Source organism: Olea europaea, chromosome 10 (genome assembly GCF_002742605.1).
Source record: "Olea europaea var. sylvestris chromosome 10, O_europaea_v1, whole genome shotgun sequence".
Classification (NCBI taxonomy): Eukaryota; Viridiplantae; Streptophyta; class Magnoliopsida; order Lamiales; family Oleaceae; genus Olea; species Olea europaea.
In genome coordinates, this window is record NC_036246.1 from 12,653,889 (window position 1) to 12,679,447 (window position 25,559).

Consider the following 25,559-nt stretch of genomic DNA (forward strand, 5'->3'; position numbering starts at 1 on the left):
ATACCCTCCATTTGCCATTGTGTTTCTTAACCAAGACCGGGTTGGAGACCCACCTCAGATAGGTGGCCTCCCTGATGAAGCAATTTGGGTTGAGCTTCTGAACTTCTTTCTTTAGGGCCTCATACCTCTCAGGGTTGAGGGCTCTCCTTTTTTGTCTATGCGGGGCAACATTAGGATCAATTTTCAAGTGGTGGCAGCTGATCTTGGGGTCTAGGCCCACCATGTCCTCATGCTTCCAAGCAAAGACATCAAAGTTCTTGCCTAGGAAGTCCTTAATCTTTTCTCTCAAAATGTTGGACAGGCCTCTGCCTACTTTCAAGACCTTGGACGGATCTCGGGGGTCGGCTGAGAAGCTCTCAAGTTCCTCTACTGGGGATGCTTGAGGCTCATGTTCCATTATGCGGGGGTCGATCTCATCAACGATCAGCACCTCCTGAATAAGCGGTGCGTCAATCATATCAACATCTTCCTGGTTAGTGGGAGCGTCACCTGGGACATCCGCCATGACCACATCAGCCATTATCACATGGACGTCCCGGGGCTCTACCTTCTTAATGGAGCTCAGATAGCACTCTCTCGATCCTCTCTGGTCGCCTCTCATCGTTGCAACCCCATTTTCTGTTGGGAATTTCATGCACAGGTGGTGGATGGAGGTGACTGCTCCCAATTCCTTTAGGGCCGGTCTGCCCAAGACTCCGTGATAAGCCGACCGGCTGTCAACTACGAGGAATTCCATGAAGTTCATCGTAGTTTGAGGAGATTCTCCCATCTCCACTGCCAGTGTTATCTTTCCTCTCGGAGTGATGCTATCTCCGGTAAATCCGTACAATGGAGTGGTGGTGGGCGTCAGCTGATGGTCCAATATCATCTTGTCAAAGGCGGACTCGAATAGGATGTTGACGGAGCTGCCGTTGTCGACTAGCATTCGTTTGAGCCTATTTCGGGCTATGACAGCCCTCACCACCAGCGCATCGCAGTGGGGGTAATGAACTCTTTCGGCGTCTTCCTGGGTGAAGACAATCGGTGGTACTTGGTTTCTTCGAGAGCTACCGTCCACAATGTAGCTCGTCAGAGGGGGGTGCTTAGCCTCCCTAGCATAATTTATTTTGGAATTCCATGTTTCACCGCCAACATAAGGGCCTCCAAATATGGTATCTATCTCGTGGATAGGGACCTCATCTTGAGCTTGCCTATTTATTCGGTGTCTACGCCCTTCCCTGGGCCTCTCTGTGTCTTGCTCCCTTCGCCTTGGGGATACATCCCTTTGACGAGGAGCGGCCGCCTCACGCCCATGTCGGTTGTCCTGCCTGGGCGGGGGCCTGTTCGCCTGGGGCGAGTTATGTCTTTCTCTGGCGGGTTCCTGCCGGGAGCGGTGTGCATAGTCTCTGCAATCCGCGGTGTCGTACCCGTAAGACCTGTGGTGCAAACAGTACCCAGGGAGGTTCGGATTGGACCTATTTCTAGATGCAAAACCTCGGCCTCGGCCTCGGCCTCTTCCTCTGCGGGGTCCCTGCCGGGCCTCCATCTGATGTGGGTCAGCAATTGGGTTGACATCCTCATATGCTAAGGTTGGAACCACGTTCAGAGTTGTGGTGGCCAGGGCTTGGCCGGAGTTCTCATTTACGGCTCGGTTCATCTGGTAGTCCATGAGGTGAGAGGTCGGACCCCTACCTCTCTGTCTTTGAGGAGGTGGGAGGCCTCTACTTGCCCTGTTCCTATGCTCGATCAATTCTTCATTGATTATCTCCCTTCTCATCATCTCTAGTAGGGCATCATAGGTGGTGGGGTCTTGATTCTGCACATCCCTCCAGAATAGGGTGTTCATGTTCAAACCTTCTCTCAATGCAGATAGTGCTTCTTTGTCGGTGACTTGTACACAGTAGGTCATCTCGTCGGTGAAGCGAGATAGGAAGCTTTTCAAGGACTCACCATACGCCTGTCTCATATCTTGAAGACGCTGGATGGGGGCCTCTCCTTCCTTGCTCACTGCGAACCTCTTCAAGAAGGTAGTTTTGAACTCGGGCCAGCTTCGAATGCTCCCCGATGTAGCCTACTATACCAGATTTCAGCCGCTCCACTGAGGGTTAAATGGAATGCTCTGCACTTTACGGCTGGGGTGGCGCCCCTCAGGCTCATGTGAGTTTTGTAAGCATTGAGGTGCTTTTCTGGGTCACCTCTTCCATCATACTTTGGTATTTTTGGCATGACGTAGTAACTCGGGACCTGGGCATTTCTTAGTTCTCTTGAGAATGGCAGGTTCTCATCATCATCGTCCAAGTCACAGGACCTCTGCTGCTCATCAGAGTCGTAGTCTTCGGCTTCGTACCTCGGTTGTTGGTAAGAGGGTCCGGGCCGGTTCCTAGCCTCTTCCTCCCTCCTTTGCGGCCTACTTCTAGGCAGGACAGCGCGGGGGGCATTTTCATGCCTTCTCTCCGGCTGCTGGGGCATCGGAGGTGGAGGCTGTGGCCTCGTCTGAGGCTGCTGAGTCTACTGTTGACTGGGCCTTGGTTCGGCAGGGCTGATTCTGTCAAAAACACTTCCTGCTCTCCTATGTCTTGGATCTTGCTCATACGGAGGTGGAAAGTTATCATGGCTCATTTGGACCTCGGTGGGTCGGCCAGATGCATAGTTGGAGGAAATGTCGATTCCCACTTCCCTCTCGAATGGGCTTTCACCTCGGCCATAGTCTGGTGAGGCAGCTCTATGACTCTGGACCTCGTCCTCTTGCTAATAGTGCCCGTGGGGGGCATATGGGGGAATGGGGAAGCCTCCCTGGCCTTGCATTTGGGCCATGAGCTCCCTCATGGCCAAGTTTTGGTTGGCCATATCCCTCATGTTGGCTGCCATGGTAGCCATTTCTCTTGATAGCTGTGCTGTCGCACGCATCCCACCTCTCCTTTGGTGGTGGTGGAGCCTCTGCCGAGCTGCTGGGGCAGCAGGCTGGGGAGGCACATTCGTACTTTCTTTTACCCTCCTTGGGGGAGTATCTTTGTTAGAACTCATTTTTCTTTTACCAAACTTAGATTTCTCCAAGTGATAGGGGTTCCTCCTGTTCTTTTTTCAAAAACAAATCCTTTTTCAAGGGGGGTTGCCCAAATGTTTTTCAGTAAGCTTTTACCACAAGGTTGCTTGTGGTTATGGAATGGTTTCCCACAGACGGCGTCAATCTGTTGACCCCAAAAAGTGCGCCAACAGATGTCAGTCCCACCCGCGCTTGCGTGGGCGAATGTCCAACACGCTAAGACACGTGGACGGTCTAAAACGAGCAGTTCAAGGGGGCGTGGGAGTAACCCAACGACGCGGGACGGTGACGTTCGGAATTCGGCAAGTGGTTCGTAATTCGATTGTACAATAATTACCCACCGGTGCTCGTAAATGTATATGCAAAAGTGTATAAACTCGATTTGTATATCGCAAGTAACTGAGAGAGAGAGTTGAGTAAATTTAGTCTTTTGTATTGATTCTTTCATTCGCCTTTGACATTACACGATGGAAGTATTTATAGTGATACATATGAAATGGGAGCCCTTGGATGAAGTGGTACGTGGACTCATCTCTTTAGTTCAGACGTCTTTTCCTAGGTACGGGACTTGACTTGCTAGCTTACGGCGCATTTATTGCTTGCGCAGGTCCTCCATACTAGTGACAAGACTTGACATTTATGCTTGTGACAAACGTTCCATCAGTCATTCGAATAAGATCTCTGAGCAGGCGATCTCTTGGGAGAAGTGACTGTGGAGGAAGCTCCTTGTGGTTAAGAGGCTCGTGCATCAGCTTCGGGGCTTCGACCATTTGACAAATACTTCCACTTGAGGACCTCAGCTACATTCAACAGGATCCATGCTTCAGGTCATGGGCCTCGGTAGTTGGACTTCGGCAGATATTGCTTGCGCGTACATCGGATCGGGGAGCTTCAGTGGATGGACCTCGGCTGAAGCACTTCGGATATAACCCACCTCGGCAGGAATGCCACGTGGATTGCTTGCACGTACATCGGATCGGGGAGCTTCAGTGGATGGACCTCGGCTGAAGCACTTCGGATATAACCCATCTCAGCAATTTGTGCCACCTCGGCAGGAATGCCACGTGGATCAGAATGAGTGGGCCATTGGCCCAGGTGGGTAGGACAGGTGTGACAACACGCAACACTAACGATCACACAATATTTGGTGTTCGTTAATTCTAATGTTAAGTCCCTTAAAAATGTTAGTTTTTCTTTTTAAAATACTAAGGGTCTTTTTGATTGCAAATGTGGAATTTAGGTGGAAAGAAAACGAATTCCAAGGAATTGAATTGATGAAAAATTGTTTTCCTGGGAATTGTAAATTATTGTGTTTGATTGGTATAATTTTTCACGTGAAAAATGTTTAAATTAAAGTGTTTTTAAATGTTCGTTTGGTTTTGTTTTACATGAAAATTGTCAATTAAAATGAAATATTTTTTTACAATAATTCTTAGAATTTGTTACTATTGCCAAAAAAAAAAAGAAAAAAAAAAAGATAAAAGCCAGCAACCAAGAAAATCAATTCCCAGCTCACCCACCCAAGGGAATTGGTTTTCCTCATTTTCATTGAAAAGGTGACCACGTGCATGAAAGATGGAAAACAAGTTACCTAGAAAAAATTCCCTATCAAACAAAGCAAATTGAATGTTCCATTTTCCAATGGAGTAATCAAACATGACCTAAGTGAATCTCGGGACTTGTGTCTCTTTATAAGCGGCAAAATGCCATTTTATGATCGAAAACTTCCCCACACATTGGAGACCTTTTAGATACAAACGTTGAATCCATATTTGAGCCCCATTCTTTAATTTATTTATTATTATTATTATTATTTGCTTAATTTATTTTTAACAACACATTCTTTCAATAAAATAATTTTACATGAAATCCAATTTTTTTTTTTTTTAACCACTCGTTTTCTTAAAAATCACCATTAAAAATTTTATTCTCTCAAAAAATGAGCTCAAAGACTCCATAAAGTATTCGTTACTGCAGATTTGTGAAGTTGTACTGTTCCATTCATTGTAACTTGAGTTGCAAAGAGTAAAGGAAGAAAATCAAAAAGATGCATATTGTAAAAAATTAAATTGCAGATCGAAGGTTGAATAGTTAAGTACCGATTTTGTAGAGATTAAAATCAGATTTTTAGTAAAGTTTGATAAAAGTTAATGAAATGTGTGATTGAAAAATTGTAAATTTTAATAACTTTATGATTAAAATTAATTATTAATTTTTATTTAAATTTTAATCAAAATTTTTAGCGAGACCAAATATAGGCTAAGGGCTCGTTTGATTGCAAAAATGAAATTTGAGTGGAAAGAAAACGAATTCGAAGGAATTGAAATGTCTGAAAATTGTTTGACTGGGAATTTTCAATTATTATGTTTGATTTATATAATTTTTCACGTGAAAAATATTGAAATAAAAGTGTTTTTTGGTGTTCTTTTAATTTTGGTTTACATAAAAATTGTCAATTAATGAAATAAAATTTACTGGTATTAGGGATAGAATTTATTTCTGTTTCAAAAAAAAATCAACAAAATCATTTATCATTTGGTGTTCGTTTGTTTTGTTTTACATGAAAATTGTCAATTAAAGGAAAATATTGTTTTACAATTAAGGATAGAATTTGTTTTCATTGTCTTAAAAAAAAAAGACACAGCTTAGAAAAACAATTCCCATCTTTTTTCTTGAAAACCAAGAAAATGACAATTTGGCAAGAAAATCAAGAAAATTAATTACTTGAAAAAAAATATACTATCAAACAGTCAAAAAATAAAGTTGGAATTTAAATTTTATTTTTCATAAAAAATAATGGCCTATCAGACGGACCCTAAATGTTAGAAAATAACATGAGGACAAAGGTATAACTAGTCAAACATCAGTTGGCAAATTAAATGCTCCCAGACATAATCCGAGACCGTTGGTTTACATCCAGCGGTTGTACTGCTGTCATTATGCCCCACCCCGTGACGACCTTTTACTCCGGTTCTCTCAACCTTATCTGAAGTCGCGATATAATTCAATTATTATAGAAGAGGCGGACTTTTATTGCATTGTCATATTCAACCTTTCAAATAGAACATTTTGGTCTCAATTTTCTAATTTTTGTTGCACTAATAATCTCTCCCTCTCTCAATTTTATTTTATTTATTTATTTATTTATATTTGGGAAACAGAGGAAAAATGACAAACGAATACAACTATGAATTACGTTAGTTGTACTTTTTTGGATGACGTTATGGATGATATTGTGTGATATGTGAAAAATTATGTTATCTTGACCATTTCTACAATAATGAGAATATAACTAGAGTCTGAAGGAAAGATTCAGATTGGATAGTTTGAGCATGTGTCATTGTAAAGGGTAATTTAGGTAGATATCACCCTTGTTTTGTATGGTTAAAAATTTTGATTTAGCCCAAACTAACAATAAATTTCTATCATATATTTCATAAAATCCAAAATTTCTATTAATTTTCAATCATATATTCCGCCTTTGTTTGAGCCTCATTTTTCAATAATAATTTTTCCTTCAAAATTAATTTCAATAACAAATTCTCTTGATAAAATAATTCTGCACGCAAATCTAAAATATTTTCATACTTTTCAACCATACATTCTCTAAAAAATTACTATTTCAAAACCTATTTTTACAATGTAATGAGGCTCAAACAACGGCTTCGTCATTTTGGTCAAAATCTACTAAAAATTTTACTTTTTATTACAACAAACACCATATCATGTTCCAGGATTAGAGGTTCAAAAAAAGGGGGGGGGAGGGAGATTTACGTATCACTTTGAAGGTTAAGGACAATAATAGAACAAAAGCAATAAGTTAGGGACTGGATTTGCTATTTACCAATGTAAAATCGGTGGACAGAAAATTCTCGCCCTCTTCAAATAGCTACCTCCCTCCTTTTTTTCTCTCTGTCTCTCCCCATTTCCATCAGCTCCTTCCTCCTTACTCCCTCCCTCAACGTTTCCTGCAAAAACACACAAAAAAAAATGAGAGAAATCTTACACATTCAGGGTGGCCAGTGCGGGAACCAAATCGGTTCCAAATTCTGGGAGGTGATCTGTGGCGAGCATGCGATTGGACCAACGGGTCAGTTCCAGGGTGATGAATCATCCGATTTACAATTGGAGAGGATTAATGTCTACTTCAATGAGGCTTCTGGCGGAAGGTATGTTCCGAGGGCCGTTCTCATGGATCTCGAGCCCGGCACCATGGATTCAATTAGATCCGGCCCGTATGGACAAATCTTTCGACCGGATAATTTTGTGTTTGGGCAGTCCGGTGCGGGTAATAATTGGGCGAAAGGGCATTATACAGAGGGAGCTGAATTGATTGATGCCGTCCTGGATGTTGTGCGAAAAGAGGCCGAAAACTGTGACTGCTTGCAAGGTCATAATAATATTTTTACTTTAATTTTCATACACATAGTTTAATTTTTATTTATATATGTTGTGCATAGACACGGCTTCATAATTCGCAGTGCTAATACACGGTTCCATGCATTTGCCATGTTATGTTAACGGGGTTGTATGTATACGTAATACGTGTATATGCTTGCATGTTAGATCTTTCTAACGATCTACGGATGTTAATTGTCTTGTTCGTGACATATTTTTTGTTTATATATTGTTTTGTATAGTTGTAAAAATGCAGCATTGTGATTTTCGCTCCATCATTGGATTATTGGGTAATTTGATCTCTTTTAGATATGATTTTTTCTTCGATCTCTAATATCATGATTTGCATAATCACCAGCATTGATGTAAATTAAATGAAGGAGTGTGGAATTAAGAATAAAGTTAGATGCTCGATTTTCATATTTTTACGGTAGATATTTGTCTGCCAATAGGTGATCTTGTTGATTTCGATGACAATTATTTGTTTACAAGTAATACCCTAATTTTGTGAAGGAACAAACCAAATGTTAGGACCACTTGCAAATAAGGATATACATGTATTGTGGTACACTCATCTAGACATGACTAGATCACATCAAGTAACATAAAGAGACAAGATAAAGTACGAAAATGTAATGATATAATTTGTTGGTTGTTTTTTTTTTTCCCTTATCTAAGTCGATGTGCCAAACATGCTATTACTCAACCTTATTTTATTTACTTATTGTTTCTCTCCAATAAGGTAAGGTCAATGTGCATTTCCATGCAATTGAAGTATGGAAAGAAATTAACTTATCTGTAGTTCTTATTAGAACTTAGCTTGTGCAGTAATTTAAAACAATGATTAATAAATCCAAACTCTGATTATCTTATTGTAATTTTTTTCTACTAATTATATGTTTATCTTTATTTGGTTGGTTGATATTTTATATTCATAAAGTTAATATTTTCTCTATGATGCATTATTAGTGGACCCCTATTTGTTTTAAGTAGGAACCCTTCATCTCTTCAGTATATTATTTTCATTTGGGGAGAATCTATTGACACCTCTTCATTAATTATTGCTTTGTTGTAATGGCATTGATCCATGGCACCGACAGTTCTATTACCCTCACCAACTGCTAATGAGTGAAAATTCAGGATTCTGTAGCAAAATTTTAAGCTCGATTTGGCCACTGAGTTGGTAAAAAGTAAATCCGAGAAATTAAAGATCAAAAAATTTAACCGGGGTAAAGTTGGAGGTCAAAAATCCGGTCAATCCTTGCTGGATTGGCTGGTTGCCTGAGGTTTTTCCCTATCGATTTGTGTTAATTACGACCTTTGTTACTTCAATTGTTAAATAACTTTTTATTGTATACTATGTAAGGTAACTCAAAATGATAAAAATCATTTATTTGTGCAATGAACAAATGCAATCATGCAATTGGCAATTCTAATAATACAGCAGAAAATGAAGTGGTGAGAGAGTAAAAAGACATTGATTGATAAACTTTACATTTTGCAAAATTGTTTCATGTGGCCAGGATTCCAAGTATGTCACTCACTTGGAGGAGGCACTGGTTCGGGAATGGGGACCCTCTTGATTTCAAAGATAAGGGAGGAATATCCAGACAGAATGATGCTCACTTTCTCTGTCTTCCCTTCACCAAAGGTTTCAGACACTGTTGTAGAACCCTATAATGCTACACTCTCAGTGCACCAGTTGGTTGAGAATGCCGATGAATGCATGGTTCTTGACAATGAAGCACTGTATGACATATGTTTCAGGACTCTGAAGCTGAGCAATCCAAGCTGTGAGTACCCGCACATTTACATGAAGAATAAACAGTATCAAACGTGACTCTACAGTTTAATATACGAGATCTTTCTACTTCACCTTTTCAAACATGCACCGGGAAGTTTTGACTGTATGCTAATCGATGTGTTTTTTTATCCTTCTTTCGACAGTTGGTGACTTGAATCATTTGATCTCTGCAACTATGAGTGGCGTGACCTGCTGCTTGAGGTTTCCAGGCCAGCTGAACTCTGACCTCCGGAAGCTGGCTGTGAACTTGATACCTTTCCCACGTCTCCATTTCTTCATGGTCGGGTTTGCACCACTCACCTCTCGTGGATCACAGCATTATGTCTCTCTCACTGTCCCGGAGCTAACTCAGCAAATGTGGGACGCCAAGAACATGATGTGTGCAGCCGACCCTCGCCATGGACGCTACCTGACAGCCTCCGCCATGTTCCGAGGGAAAATGAGCACCAAAGAGGTTGATGAACAAATGCTCAACGTCCAGAACAAGAACTCATCATACTTTGTTGAGTGGATCCCTAACAATGTAAAGTCCAGCGTGTGTGATGTTCCACCAATCGGCCTGAAGATGGCTTCAACGTTTGTAGGAAATTCCACGTCAATTCAAGAAATGTTTAGGCGAGTGAGTGAGCAGTTCACGGCCATGTTCCGACGCAAGGCCTTCTTGCACTGGTACACCGGGGAAGGGATGGATGAAATGGAGTTCACTGAGGCTGAGAGCAATATGAATGATTTGGTTGCAGAGTATCAACAATACCAGGATGCTACTGTAGAGGAGGAAGAAGACTATGATGAGGGTGCTGAAGAGCAATACGAGGACTAAAACATTAAAATAAAGCTCAGCATTACTGCTCAATTCTTGTCGTTTGTCCAATTCGAATGATGTAATGTTCTGTTCTTTGCTGCATTTTCTCTCTTGAATTGTTAACTGTAATATCTTAATAGTTATAGTTTTATATTCTGCATTAAGATGGTGCAAGTGGTGCAGCATCTACATGTACAAGCAGTGTTTTGCTCATTATAAATAACCTATTTCTCTAAATCTGTAATTTTGGGACCCACAATAAATGTTATTGTGGAGTGGATATAGCTAAACAAGAAAAGCGGGTGGGGGTGGGGTGTAAAGAACTATTATTTATCATTTCCAATTTGATATCATGCCAAAATTGTTTTATTTTTCAATGCCCAAATTATGGACATAATATTATATCGGAAAGGATCTCACAGTATACTTCACCAGGTTATCAAAAGTCCCTATACAATAAATAATATAGGGATTATGTGCAAATAAGTCAATACTCCATATTTGAGACATTAATTATTCCTCCACTAATCAATAAAGTTGTCCTCTAAATAATAAAAAAATCTGTAAATCGACAGTTCAGATTTTCTGGGATAAATGCCCATCTCATTCTTAATTGTGTCATCAACAAACATTACATTTCATTTTTATTTAATGTACTTCGAAATATCAATGGAACAGTGAACCCTAATATCTTATTGGGTCGGTAAGGGACTATGCTATTTGTGTTTCAGTTTTGTAGTTTTGAATTTATTTTAGGTTTAGTATTTTGAGTACCTGTTTTGAAATTGTTGAAAATACATTCTCTTTATCATTTTGAAAAATTGTTTCTGAAAACATAAAATTGAAAAACGCGTTTACTTTGAATTTTTGAGAATATTTTTTATTATATTTTATTCAACAAATATGATTATTCAATAAACTTTAATAGTTTAATGATAATATAGTATTAAATAATATATAAATTTTAAAGTTGGTGAATCTTGAAATTTTTTTGGCAGATATATTTAACACAACCTAAATTAAATTTGGCAACATAGTTCAATAGATACTATTAGAAGTTTACGTGTCATTGCAAAACAAATAGACACTAAGCAAAATATAAAGTACATCCACGGAATCATGTATGATGTCTTGATTAGTCATTCCACATTTGTGTAACAATTTGATCCCTGACTTGTCCCATTTGAGCTGTTTGACTAGCATTAAAATGTATGACTTCTTGATCTTAACTTAACTTCAGTATATCTTGAAATATTATATTCTCCTCCGAATACTCTACGAACAACTTATCTAAAACGTGCTCCTAGCAAATAAAGCTGTTTATTGCGCAACATACAGTATGAATTTATCTTTTTCTACTAAGTGGATAATTGGTAATCAACTTTAAAATAGGAAATTTTGCCTTTAAAATTCCAATGCAACTTTCAATAATGTTATGGCACAAGAAGTGTCTATAATTGAACAATTCTCCCTTTTCAAGTAGTCTTTCCCATCTAACATAGTTACGCAGATGATATATTTGACCTCGATCAGGAGCAAGAAATCCATGCATGTTTGGATATCCAAAATCAACAAGGTAAAATTGATCTACAAAATAAAAAAAGGCATACGTAGTGTGACACTGTAAATATATTCACGATAATTATTTGAAGTATAAGAATATACCTCCCATGGTATTGAAAAGTTGTTCGAGCTTCTTGTGACTGTGTCAACGAATACTTGAGAATCATTAGCAGTATCTTTCCAACCAGAATACACAAATGTAAATTTTATATCAAAATCACATATCAACATCAAATGTTGTATTACATTAATTTTCCTTCCTCGAAAAGATATTTGTCTCGATGCAGGAGTTCAAGCTGCAACATGTGCTCCATCTATTGCGCCTATACAATCCTTAAAAAAAATTATATTTGCACAAAGTCCACTAATGCACAATATCTTGATTTTGTCGAGCGGATTATCACAGTGCCAAATGAAGAAACAGCCTTTACAACTCGTTTAAACCATTTGTGTATCGTGTTGTTGGAATGTTAAAACCTATCGTCAATAACACGAAATAGTGTAGCACGCCCTACAATAATCAGCAACATAGCAACACCCTCATCGATGCTTACTTTTTTCCCTTCTTTTAGCAACCCTTTCTCTGTCGAAATATTACAAAAATTCATGAAAACGTGTTTCTGCATACGAAAATTATGGTAGCACACGTCCAGATGTCCATTCAAAATTTCTAGCATGTACATTCTTCCCATAAATAATGATGTTTTACAAGGACTCCTACCATGGTACTTCCTTTATTGGCAACAAAGCAATTAAACATCATTAAATCTCCAAAATTTATGTCAAAGTCATCCATATATAACAAATCATTATCACTCGAATCTTCATCAATGGAATCATCAGTACTTACATTATCATCCACATTTGATTTACTGGCCATACTGTGAACAAAATATAACCAAAATAATTAACATAAGCCATATCAAACATCATTCTTTCAAATAAAACAAGCAATCAAGCATTTAAAAACTAAAGAAAAATTAACATCAGTTCTCCAACCAACAACATCACTAAATTTGTAAATGAAAACAGTACGACATCACCATGAAAGGAAAAAAAATACTTCAAACTTTGAAAATAACACAGTACTTCAACCTTCAACATTACACGTTACTAGAGAAATTAAAACATCAGTTACATCAAAATTGTTCCAAAATAGGTCTTCTCCTTGCTTCTGGTGTCTTCACAAATGACATCCTGAAATCGAGATTCTTAAAAGCCTTTATTACTTTCATATAAACCTCATTGGACACCCCTTCCATATTGTTTAAGATGACCAAGCAAATAACATTTGACTAAGGATCCGGACCATTAACTTCACTATCCGATTGATTACTTGATTTTTATTGGATCTTTACAAGTTTTCTAAGTTCAGTTTCTTCATTCCTCAAACTAATTGTAGATGGCCACTGTATCATATAGGCCTCGAGTTTATCACTTTTACTAATCTTAGGTTCCTTGCGTCGACGTTCACCCGATGTACCAATTTCGTTACATTAACGCGTATTTGAAACCACATCGACTTCATCATCATTTTCCGCACATACATGCACTCCCCTGTTAAAAAAAAAAAATCATATTCTAGCTACCTTCCTTCCTCTGATGTGTTTGGAAGTTGAGTGGAGGCATTACCTAATCTCTATTAGTTGTAGTCTCACTAAATATCTCCCAAGATTGTGGTATTGCTCGTCTTTCCCTCTTGAACATCTTGTAATCCAATTTGTTAATCTACCATTGAAAAAAGAAGTCACGTTGTCAAAGTGTTCAACAAAAAAATGTAAAATTGATGAGAAAAAAGCTAATGACAAAAATATTTTTTAATAAATATATGTACCGTATAAAAGTATTGCCAAACTTCTTTTGCAACATTAACTTTGTTGGTATTTGGATCCCATATAACACCTGTATGTCCCAAAAGTTCAAATAACATGCGATGAATCTTACGTAAGCGGTTCCACTTTCCCTTTAATCTATCTATGCCGTAATCCATTTTTGTTGAAGCTATCATGGTTTCATTGATCCTGTCTCATTCGTCTTTCGTACATGTAGAACATTGCAATGCGTTTGATTTCACTTTATCATAAAGAATTTCGATAAAAGCGTGTTCATTCTAGTCCAAACATAACATTGATTCCTTATTCCTAATTCTGTGACCACCCATGTTGAAGCTATATCGAATATATATCAAATTATCAAGAAATATATAAAACTTTCCATAGGCAATTTGAGGATATATTAATGTATTTAATTATAGTCACATACCACCAATTGCTCAAAAGTCTTTTAAGTTAAATGTCAAATAGCAAAAGCATACCTAACACATGTACCCATAATATGTTTTACAAAATTTCTAATAAAGTTATATTGTCTCCATTTCCTTATATACAATCTATATACATATAATAAATACATAATTGATAACATCACTAGAAGTAGTGATGGCAACGGGGCGCACCCCGCCTCGCCCTGTCAAAGGCAAGGCGGGGCGGGGCAGGGCAATTTTCTTGCCCCGTTTAACTTTTTTTTTAATTATTTCGAATTCAATAAAATACGGATAACATTCAAGCTAACAAAATTAATATCCAAAATAAACACTACAAATATTAAATATAATGGTCACTATTGGTACACAACATTGATTATTAGGATGAACAAGGTTTTTTTCCTTTGATATTGTCACAAAAGTTATAACCCTACACACTTTAATTTATGACAATATATAAATTTTCAAATTTGTTCAATTGAACATGTTATATCTTTTTATATTTATTTTTATCAATATAATATCAATTTAACAAGTAGCATAATAGTATATATAAATTAGTCAAGTTTGATAATACTTGTACAATTGAAGATACTAGAAAATAGGTCATCCTTCTATTTGAAGCAAGTTGAACCCTAACCTTTTATATAAAATAATAATAATAATAATAATAATAATAAATAAAATAAAAAAATAATTCACGGGGCGGGTTCAGGGCGACTGATGAGTTTGTTTCACTCATGATTTTTGCACAATTGTAACTTGATTAAATGATAGATCTTGTGAGTATAAAACGTCTTTGATATGTTTGTTAGTGTTGTTTTGAAAATTATGAGAAGCGATGTGAAAAGAAGTATTAAAGTGGACGAAGAGGCCAAAAACACGGAATTAGGACAGAAAGACGAAGCTTAGGCGTTGCATTCATAGCGCCTAGGCGCTACGAAATTGAAAAAAAATGAAGATGAAATTTGGACCCGAGAGGCAGCGCCGCAACCATGGCGCCCAGGCGCCGAAACCACAGCGCCCAGGCGCTATAACCAACGCTTAGGCGTTGTCTCGTAGCGCCTAGGCACTGCAATTGAAGATCTAGGGCGCGTTTCTTTTGGGCCATTTTTAGATCCATAAAACCCTACTACATAAAACAGAAGGGGCACCTATAAATACATCTTCCTCATACTTTTGAAGGGTTCTTAACATATTAGAAAGAAGACAACAAGAAGGGAAATTCAAAAGAGAAATTCAAGAAGATTAACACCAAGCAATTGGAGATTAGAAGCATTCATTGAAAAAGGAAGGAGATTTTGGTGCAAGAATTCTACTTTTTCTTCTACATCTTTATTACAAACTCGGTGATGTATTCTAAGACAATTTTCTACTTTTCTTCTTGTATTATGAGTAGCTAAATTCATTATTAGGGAGAATAATGTAACCAATTGGGATCTTTTACATTCTCTTATTAAGACTTTCAATTTTTAATTCTTACATGTGTTGATTTTGTAATGAGTTGATGCATTAAATTATCTGATCAATAATTTGATGATTCTTGTGACTTCTTTACAAATAGAGATATGAGTTTAGGATTTAAACCATGTAGTAAAATTCAATACATTGGTATAACGAGTAGAGATACATATACCATTTATTGAGGTCATAATTAAATTCCTAAAACATAGAACTCGTTTAACTAAGTTAAATTTGCATAGAGATATGAAATTTAATTAGTTGAATAGATTTAATGAGAACTCAGAGGGGTAAATTAAATATAATAAGAGAATTCGACTTAGCACTACATTCGAATTAAGTTTTAATTTGAGATGTAAAGGTGATCAATTGGTGAATTTATTCTACGCTAACATCCATTCATTATTTGATTCTCCAACCAATCGTGTGAACATTCATTTATTTTCTAGAATTTAGATTAAAACCCAGATTTTACAACCTTTGATTTGTGTTAGTCAAATAGTAGTTAAAGAAATACTGAATTAAGTGCTAGAAAATAGTCCTTGTGGGATCGACAAACCGGACTCTTAGATCCGCTATTACTTGTTATGGGTCGTACACTTGCGAAACAAAATTTTACAACAAGTTTTTGGCACCGTTGCGGGGGACTATTTCTTCTAGTCTCAATTAATTTTTATTTTAACTGTTATTTGATTTATTTATTTTTCTTTTATTTACAGAATATTGTGTTCGTTGTATACTCCGTGCTCAAGGCGACGATCTTAAATCGTTTGATTCGGAGATAGAGCGTACCTTCAGACGAAGACGCAAAGAACACAAACAAAAATAGCAACGTCAAATGGCTGACAATCAACAAATTCATATCCCTATTCAGCCGATTGGACAAATGGCCGCAAGAGTGGCACCACCGGAACAGCAGCATGAGCGAGGGGAAATAAATGAAGGTGATTTGTCAGTATCAATGTTCCTGACACCTATAGCAGCACTCATGCGCTCCAGTATCGTATATCCAGATTTTGGGGTGAATAACTTTCAGATCAGGCCAGATTTGATTAACTTGATGAGCAACACCCTGCAATTCTACGGGCTACCTCAAGAGAATCCAAACACGCATATATCTAGATTTCTCAGAAATTGTCAAAACTTTTATGCTCCGAGGGTCAATGAAGATGTTATTAAACTACGACTATTCCCATTTACATTGAGAGACGCTACATTGGAGTGGTTAGATGATGAGCCTCACGCTAGCATTACCACATTGGAAGAACTAATCAGGAAGTTCTGCAATAAATTTTTCCCACCGGAGAAGGTACCTAAAATCATATTAGAAATTCAAACTTTTCAACAGAAAGAGGGAGAAAGCTATCACGAAGCATGGAATAGGTTTAATGAGTTGATGAGAAAATGCCCAAACCATGGAATTACTATAGGTAATCAAGTGCAGTACTTCTACACTGGACTTGCACCACTGTCAAAATCTCAAGTCGATGCCTCAGCTGGAGGATCAATTATAGGAAAATCTGTGCAACAAACCATGGAACTATTTGAATTGATTGCCACTACACATTCAATGCTCTCATCGGAAAGAGTGGCGCCACCGAAGACAGGAGGAATGTATGAGTTAGACAGCAAAACAGCTACCAATGCCCAAATAATAACATTGACAAAACAGGTGGAGCTATTAGTGAAATCACAAACGAAAGAAGCACATGCAGTGACAGCTGGTCCATCATGCGAGAACTGTGGGGCTAATCATCTTACAGAAAATTGCACATCTATAGGCTATCTTGACAAACAGGTCAATCTCATTCAGAATGGGTCTCGAAATTTTAATCCATTTGCTCAAACGTACAACCCAGGATAGAGACAACACCCAAAATTCAGATGGTCGGATAATCAACAAAGAACAGTTCAAATAATGCCCAACAGGAGAAAAAACCAAATTTGGGGGAGAAGTTCAACCAGTACATGCTAAAGACTGACAAAGTGTTTCAGCAGATTGACACTAACTTTCAAAATCAACAAGCATCAATCAAGAAGTTGGAAACACAAATTGATCAGATAGCTCAACAGCTTGCAGAACGCCCACAAGGGACATTGCCAGGCAACACAATGGTCAATCCAAAAGAGTAAGTGCAAGCTATTACTATCAGGAGTGGGGTGCAACTTCCAGAAATACATGTGAAGAAACCAGAGCGAAAAGAAAAGGAAATAATGGGTGAAGAGACTGGAAAAGAAGTAAAGAGTTTGAACAACCAACTGACAAGAAAAACGAAAGGAAAGAAATACTTGCAGTGAGAGCACCCAGCCCTGTGAAGGCTTATGTGCCACCAATACCCTTCCCTCAAAGGTTACAAAGAAAGAAGTTGGTTAATCAGTTTGCCAAGTTTGTGGAGATTTTCAAGAAACTGCACATCAATATTCCTTTTGCACACGCAATTGCCCAAATGCCCAGCTATGCAAAATTCTTGAAAGAGATCCTATCTAACAAAAGGAAGCTGGAAGAACGTGAGACAGTATGCTTGAACGAGGAGTGCAGTGCAATACTATTTAGAAAGCTACCTCCTAAACTAAAAGACCCAGAGAGTTTCACTATACCTTGCACAATTGGTTCTAATTTCTTTGAACATTCTTTATGTGATTTAGGTGTCAGTGTTAATTTGATGCCTCTCTCTGTTTACAAGTCTCTTGGATTAGGAGAAGCAAAACCTACAACAATCTCTTTGCAACTGGCCGACGAATCGATCAAACAACCAAAAGGAATTATTGAAGATGTGTTGGTCAAAGTTGACAAATTTATTTTTCCGACTGACTTCATTATTTTGGACGTGGAAGAGGACTCAAATATTCCTCTGATCTTAGGAAGACCGTTCTTGGCTACTGGGAGAGCATTGATTGATGTGTATGATGGAAAAATGATTCTTCGAGTGGACAATGAGCAAGTCATATTCAACGTGTTCAAGACAATGAAACACCCATTGACTTCCGACACTTGCTGCCAAGTTGATGTTCTTGAAGAGCTTGTGGCGGATACATTTGATATAGAGCATCAAACAAATCTTTGTGAGGCAGAACTTGCGCAATTGGAAGCAACAAATGCAGGAAAAGCTGAATGTGTAGTCAACTTAGCCGAGCAACCCATAGGAAGAAGGCATTGGTAGTATGAATCTCTGGGAGACAACCCTTCTCCCCCGGTACCCTCAATGGAAAAGGCACCCACTCTTGAACTTAAGCCCTTACCTTCCCATCTTCGTTATGCATATTTGGGAGAATATTCAACACTGGTAGTAATCATTGCAAATGACATGACAATGGAAGAAGAGAATAAATTATTGGAGGTACTCAGGTAACACAAAATGGCAATTGGATGAACAATAGCTAACATAAGAAGGATCAGTCCAACTCTTTGCATGCACAAGATTCTAATGGAGGACGGGTCAAGGGCATCAGTGGAAGGACAACGCCGATTGAATCCACCTTGAAAGAAGTCGTGCAAAAAGAAGTGCTGAAATTATTTGATACAGGAATAATTTATCTCATATCTGATAGTTCGTGTGTGAGTCCTGTACATGTTGTACCTAAAAAGGGTGGAATCACGGTGGAGAAGAACGAGAACGAGTTTATACCAACACGGTTAGTGACAGGGTGGAGAGTATGCATAGATTATAGAAAGCTAAATAATGTAGCCAGAAAGGACCATTTTTCATTGTCATTCATTGATCAGATGTTGGAAAGGTTGGCAGGACATTCTCATTATTGCTTTTTGGACGAATATTCAGGGTACAATCAGATAGTAATTGCTCTAGAAGACCAAGAGAAGACAACATTTAGATGCCCTTATGGAACGTTTGCGTTTAGAATAATGCCTTTTGGTTTATGCAACACACCAGCAACATTTCAACGATGCATGATAGCCATCTTTTTTGACATGGTAGAAAAGTACATTGAGATTTTTATGGACGATTTTTCTGTGTTTGGAGATTCATTTGATGATTGCTTACAGCGGTTGGCTCTTGTATTGCAAAGATGTGAGGAGAAGAACTTTGTGCTTAATTGGGGAAAATGTCATTTCATGGTAAAGGAAGCAATAGTACTGGGACATCGAATTTCTGCACAGGGGATTGAAGTGGACAAAGCCAAAATACATGTGATTGAGAAATTGCAGCCACCTAATTCAGTAAAGGGGATCAGGAGTTTTCTGGGACATGTAGAGTTTTATAGAAGATTCATTCAAAACTTTGCAAAAATTACAAAACCATTGTGCAACTAGCTGGAAAAAGATATACCATTTCAATTTTCTGATGAGTGTTTGAAAGCCTTCAACACTTTGAAACAAAAGTTGACATCGGCACCTGTGATAGTGGCTCCAGATTGGGAATTGCCTTTTGAGCTCATGTGTGACGCCAGTGACTTTGCAGTGGGGGCACTGCTTAGACAACACAACAGAAGAGTATTTCATATTATCTACTACGCTAGCAAAACATTGAATGATGCTAAGATAGACAACACAACGGAAGAGTATTTCATGTTATCTACTACGCTAGCAAAACATTGAATGATGCTCAGATCAATTATGCAACAACTGAAAATGAATTGCTTGCAGTTGTTTTTGCTTTTGACAAATTCCGTTCTTATTTGATTGGATCCAAGGTGATAGTTTATACAGGCCATGTAGCTCTGAAGTATTTGTTTGAGAAGAAGGACGCGAAGGACAAGAATTTGACATCGAGATTCGTGATAAAAAAGGAACAGAAAATCAAGTAGCCAATTATTTATCAAGGATAGAGCAATAGCAGGATTCAGATGATATGAATATTAATGAGGTCTTCCCAGATGAACAGTTACTGCAAGTAAAAAAAGCTTCGTGGTATGCAGACATTGTTAATTACTTAGTCAGTGGCTATATGGATCCGGATATCACCTATCAGCAAAAGAAGAAGCTCAATCATGAAGGGAAATTCTATTACTGGGATGATCCAAATTTATATAGGAGAGGGGCGGGCCAGATCATTAGGAGATGTGTGCCTGAGGATGAAATGAAACTGATCCTTTCACGAGTACATGCTTCGACTTATGGAGGACACTTTGGCCCCACTATTATAGCGCTCGGTCGAATTCTCCTATTATATTCAATTTACCCCTTCGAGTTCTCATTGAGCCTATTCAACTAATTAAATTCCATATCTCTATGCAAATTCAACTTAGTTAAATGAGTTCTATGTTTTAGGAATTCAATTATGACCGCAATAAATGGTATATATATCTCTACTCGTTATACCAATGTATTGAATTTTACTACATGGTCTAAATTCTAAACTCATATCTCTATTTGTAAAGAATTCACAAGAATCATCAAATTATTGATCAGATAATTTAATGCATTCAACTCATAGCAAAATCAACACATGTAAATTAAAAACTCAAAGTCTTAATAAGAGAATGTAAAAGATCCCAATTGGTTACATTATTCCCCCTAACAATGAATTTAGCTACTTATAATAAAAAAAGAAAAGTAGGAAATTATTTTAGAATACATCACCGAGTTTGTAATAAATATGTAGAAAAAGTAGAATTATTGCACCAAGATCTCATTCCTCTTCCAATGAATGCTTCTAATCATCAATTGCTTTGTGTTAATCTTCTTGAGTTTCTCTTTTGAATCTCCCTTCTTGTTGTCTTCTCTCCAATATGTCAGGAACCCTTCAAAAGTATGAGGAATATGTATTTATAGGTGCCCCTCCATTTTATGTAGAAGTAGGGTTTTTATGGATCTAAAAAGGGCCCAAAAAACGTGCCCTAAATTTTCAATCGCAGCACCTAGGCGCTACGGCCCAAAAAAACGCGCCCTAGATCTTCAATCGCAGCTCCAGCGCCTGGGCGCTATGTCTTCAGTGCCTCTCGGGTCCAAATTTCATCTTTTTTTCAGTTTCGTAGCACCTAGGCGCTATGAATGCAACGCCTAAGCGCCGTCTTTCTGCCCCAATTCCGTGTTAGCCTCTTCGTCCACGTTAATACTTCTTTTCACATCGCTTCTCCTAATCTTCAAAACAATACTAACAAACACATCAAAAACGTTCTATAGTCACAAGATCTATCATTTAATCAAGCTACAATTGTGCAAAAATCATGAGTGAAACAAACTCATCAAATACCCCCAAAAATTCGCAATACTATATCAAAAAAAGATATGTAAATCAAGAAGGATATAAGAAAAATCTTCTTGTCCTCATAGACACTGGAGCAGATAAAAGCCATATAAATGCTAAATTTGTTAGTCATTTAATAAATTTTGAAATACTAGAACCATATATATTCAAGGATTATTTATTTTGAAATACCAGAACCATATATATTCAAGGATTATTTAGGAAATAATCTTGAAATAAGAAAATATGTAAAGTTCCCTCTTATACTTATGGGAGAAGATCAGAAAGAATATATTAAAGAAATAATTCTATATAAAGATGAATTATATGGAGTTGATCGTTCACCTATACTACTAGGAATGAACATTCTTGAGAAACATAATCCTTATAAAATCTGCCAAGGATATTTAAAAATAACAGTTGATGATAACCCAATCATCATATCAAGAATAGATGAAAATATGAAATCATTGTTATCATGAAAAGAGTAATTAATATTAATCCCATGAGTCCATATATTGAAATTACACTCAATATAAAAAATTATTGCAGAATTAAATTTCATACTTACTTAGATACAGGAAATACAATAAGCTTATGCATACCAAATGTACTACCCTCTGAATACTTAAAATATAATTCAAAGAGAGTCACCGCTACAACGGCAGGTGGAAATAAGGTAATGTACAGCAAATATGCTACGCAAGTACCTTTTCTAGATAAGTATTTGTTGATACAATATATATGTTAAACACAATTGGATGTGATATTTTATTAGGACAAAATTTCCTATTAAAATATGCATCATTTACACAATATATTGATAAATATATGTTCACAACTCCTTGTGCACACAAAATATTTATACCAAAAATAAATAACGCTGTTACTATAGCATATAAAGACATAATCCATCAGAGTTCCTTAACCCAGCGTGGTGGATGTTGGAGTACAGAAAAATTTAAACCAGTTACAGTCCTAAAAATGACAACAGAAAATAGGTTAGAAAAATTGAAAAAAGAAATTTCTGAAACATATTTTGAAAATCTATTAGAAAAATGGAATACAGACAAAATAAAGGCAAAAATAGAATTAATCAATCCAAACACTATAATAAAAGTCAAACTCATGAAATATAGTGTAGATGACCAAAAGGAATTTAAAGACCAGATAAAAGAACTGTTAGGAGTCAAATCGATTAGGCATATTAAAAGCCCACATAATAGCCCAGCCTTTATGATTAGAAAACATAGCGAGATAAAAAGAGGAAAAGCCATGTTGGTGATAAATTATAAAAAGTTAAATGAAGTTACCAAATTTGATGGATATCACTTGCCAAATAAGGACACCCTTATTAACCAAGTACAGAATAAAGAGATATTCTCAAAATTTAATTGTAAGTCAGGTTTTTGGCAAATCATGCTTACAGAAGAAAGTAAACCATTAACTGCATTTAGTACCCCCAATCCTTTAGGACAATACGAATGGAATGTAATGTCATTTGAGTTGAAAAATGCACCACAGATATTCCAAAGAAGAATGGATGAGGTAATTAAACCAATTACTCATTTTTGTATAGCATATATAGATAATTTACTTAATCATTTAAATAATATTGAAGAACATATTGAAAAATTTTGAAAAAATTTGTTATATTATGAAAAAACATGGTATTACACTTTCTCAAAAGAAAGCTGAGATAGCTAAAATAGAAATAGAATTTTTAGGATTATTTATAAAAGAAGGAGAATTGCAATTGCTATCTCAAATTGAAGAGAAACTTCAAGAATTTTCTGAAGAAATCAAAGATGAAAAACAATTACAAAACTTACTTGGTATATTAAATTATGCTGAAGGATTCATTGAAAATTGTGTAAAACTAAAAAATTATTTTCTTCCAAAAGTAAGAAAAAAATATAATATGGTCTTCAGAAAAAAAAATTGTGAAAATATAAGGTAAAAGAAGAATTAAAAGTATTGCCCAAACTTATAATTCCACAAGAAGAAAATTTCTTTATCCTTGAAACCGATTCTTCAAATAATTACTGGGGAGCAGTATTAAAAGTTAAAAAGAATTATAAAGAATATAAATGTGAAAAGAATTGTTCTTGTCCTGAGATATTTGCAGGTTATACATCAGGAACATTCAAAGAAGTTGAAACGAGATATGAGACGAACAGAAAAGAACTCATTGCTGTAAAAAGAGGAGTTCAAAAATATGAAAATTATTTATTACCAAAAAAGTTCTTGATTAGAACTGATAATACTCAAGTTAAAAAATTTTTGAAAAATAATGTTGATACATCTATTGCCAATAGATATATTATCAGGATACAAATTTGATTTTTATACTTCAAATTTGATATTGAATACATAAAAGGTAAAACTTTCTTCCTTCCTAATTATCTCAACAGGAATGGAGCTAGAGCAACTAAGGACGAAAATCCTAATAATTAAGAAAAAAGTTTCCTATTTGGAAACACAAATTCAAAATACCCAAGATAGCCTTCAAGGCAAAAATATAGCCCTTGAGGCAGAAGTAACTTGTACCAAGTCTAGTATCCCTTCACAGGGATCAGTAAATACTAACCCTCTCTCCGAGGATAAAGGAAAAGAGAAAAATGTAGTAGGAACCCCTTCATAGGGAATACTTAAACCTATTACCGATAATGAATATATCAAAATTCCCACTATGGAAGATATTCAAAATATCAAAAGCGAAGGTACCTCTTCATAGAGCCAAACTAAATCTAAACTTTCTATTAAAAGAATAGATCCAAAAGATATTGTCAAGATATGCCATGAGGCAAAATTTCCCAGAAAAGATAACCATGAAAAAATCATATTCTTTATTGTTATTTTTAATGTTTTATTAGATTGGTATCTGAAAATAGGAAAGTGGATGAAAACTCTCTACTATACAAAATACAATAAGATAAACTTCTATCCAGGAGCACCAGCCAATTGGGTACGAAACTGTTTTGAGATAGGAAATATACTCTGTATATATCCCAACAAAGATCTCAAAGAAATAGCCCAACTTCCAGCCAACGTCAGGAAAACTGTAAAAAGATATACTGAAATAGTCAAGACAGCAAACATATACATCATATTCCATTCAGCAACTATGGAATAAGATCTCGTTCTTGAACATATGCATCCATCATTCCATGTTATTAAAATAGGACTTACAAACCAACATTTTTTACCAACAATCAAAATGTTGTTAAAAATGAAGAAAAATATTATAAATATGATGCCGTACAAAAGAGCAAAAGGGTACAAAGAAATATTTGTACTTGTAACTCAAATTATTACTGAAAAAGAAAAAATATGGATTTATCCATTTGAAGATCATATAATCTACTCCAATACAAGGATGGCTACAAAGGAAGAAGATATATGTTATCTTGACCAATTATTATCCTCAATTACCTCAAACCAAGTATATGGATCAGAAGATATGGCGAAAGAACTGTGCAAAACTACTCTAGAACTATAGTGACCACCATTGTGAATATTGCGTAGTGGAAGATATGAGTCAAGCATCCCTCAATAGTGAAGAATTCCCTGCAGAATTCTTTAATTCAAAGATGGAAAAGTGATAGTGACAAAAGTGACCTTTTATCAATACTTTAATAAAGAAAAACTGTGACTACTAAAAGACAGAAGATAGTACAAAAAAGTCTTCATAATTATGACTACTCACCTACCGATTGTCATAAGTGAAAGACAAATTCAAAAATAAGACAGATAATTTCTAAAAGAGATGTCTACCTAGCAAGAAAGTAATGAAGAAATCGGTGGAGATAAGATTACTGAGCTACCCAACAAAAGAAAGGAGGAGACACCTATCAAGATAAGATTCTCAAAATCTTCTATAAAAGGAGGAAGAAAAACTTATCTGGGAGGATTCGGAATAATCACATCTCAAAGATATATCTTTTGTAATCTGTATACACCACTTGTATTCAAAAATATTAGATAGTTAGAAGAGAGCAAATCTTGTAATAAGGTAATCACTTATGGAGTTCTAAACTTCATAAGGTGAGTACCAAAGGTACGTAAATATAGATTGTAAGCATATACTATTTCAATTT

At 36.5% G+C, this 25,559-nt stretch overlaps 1 protein-coding gene and 1 long non-coding RNA gene across 6 annotated transcripts in view; one reads left to right on the top strand and one right to left on the bottom strand.

Annotated features, from left to right (window-relative positions):
- The first annotated feature begins 6,925 nt into the window (after nucleotides 1-6,925).
- Nucleotides 6,926-10,263, top strand: LOC111401274 (tubulin beta-1 chain-like). Its single transcript, XM_023028953.1, has 3 exons — nucleotides 6,926-7,412; nucleotides 8,944-9,213; nucleotides 9,368-10,263. Exons 1-3 carry the CDS (start codon nucleotides 7,013-7,015, stop codon nucleotides 10,042-10,044), a joined length of 1,347 nt encoding a protein of 448 aa, XP_022884721.1. The 5' UTR covers nucleotides 6,926-7,012; the 3' UTR covers nucleotides 10,045-10,263.
- A 1,465-nt stretch (nucleotides 10,264-11,728) lies between these two features.
- LOC111401275 overlaps nucleotides 11,729-25,559 on the bottom strand; it is a 29,758-nt gene continuing 15,927 nt past the window's right edge. The window contains exons 4-7 of one of the 5 annotated variants that reach the window (XR_002703968.1): nucleotides 19,600-19,739; nucleotides 13,424-13,491; nucleotides 13,222-13,317; nucleotides 12,886-13,146 (exon numbers count right to left, since the gene is read on the bottom strand). This is a non-coding gene — a long non-coding RNA (uncharacterized LOC111401275). Of the gene's footprint in view, nucleotides 12,173-12,554; nucleotides 13,318-13,423; nucleotides 13,492-19,599; nucleotides 19,740-25,559 lie in introns of those variants that run through there. The other 4 variants (XR_002703970.1, XR_002703969.1, XR_002703966.1 and 1 more) reach the window with 4 other exon arrangements.

Coding starts and splice junctions, on each gene's coding strand:
- LOC111401274 (XM_023028953.1), top strand. CDS start 7,013: ATGAGAGAAATCTTACACATTCAGGGTGGCCAGTGCGGGAACCAAATC. Junction 7,413..8,943: donor AAACTGTGACTGCTTGCAAG/GTCATAATAATA, acceptor TCATGTGGCCAG/GATTCCAAGTATGTCACTCA. Junction 9,214..9,367: donor GAAGCTGAGCAATCCAAGCT/GTGAGTACCCGC, acceptor TTCTTTCGACAG/TTGGTGACTTGAATCATTTG.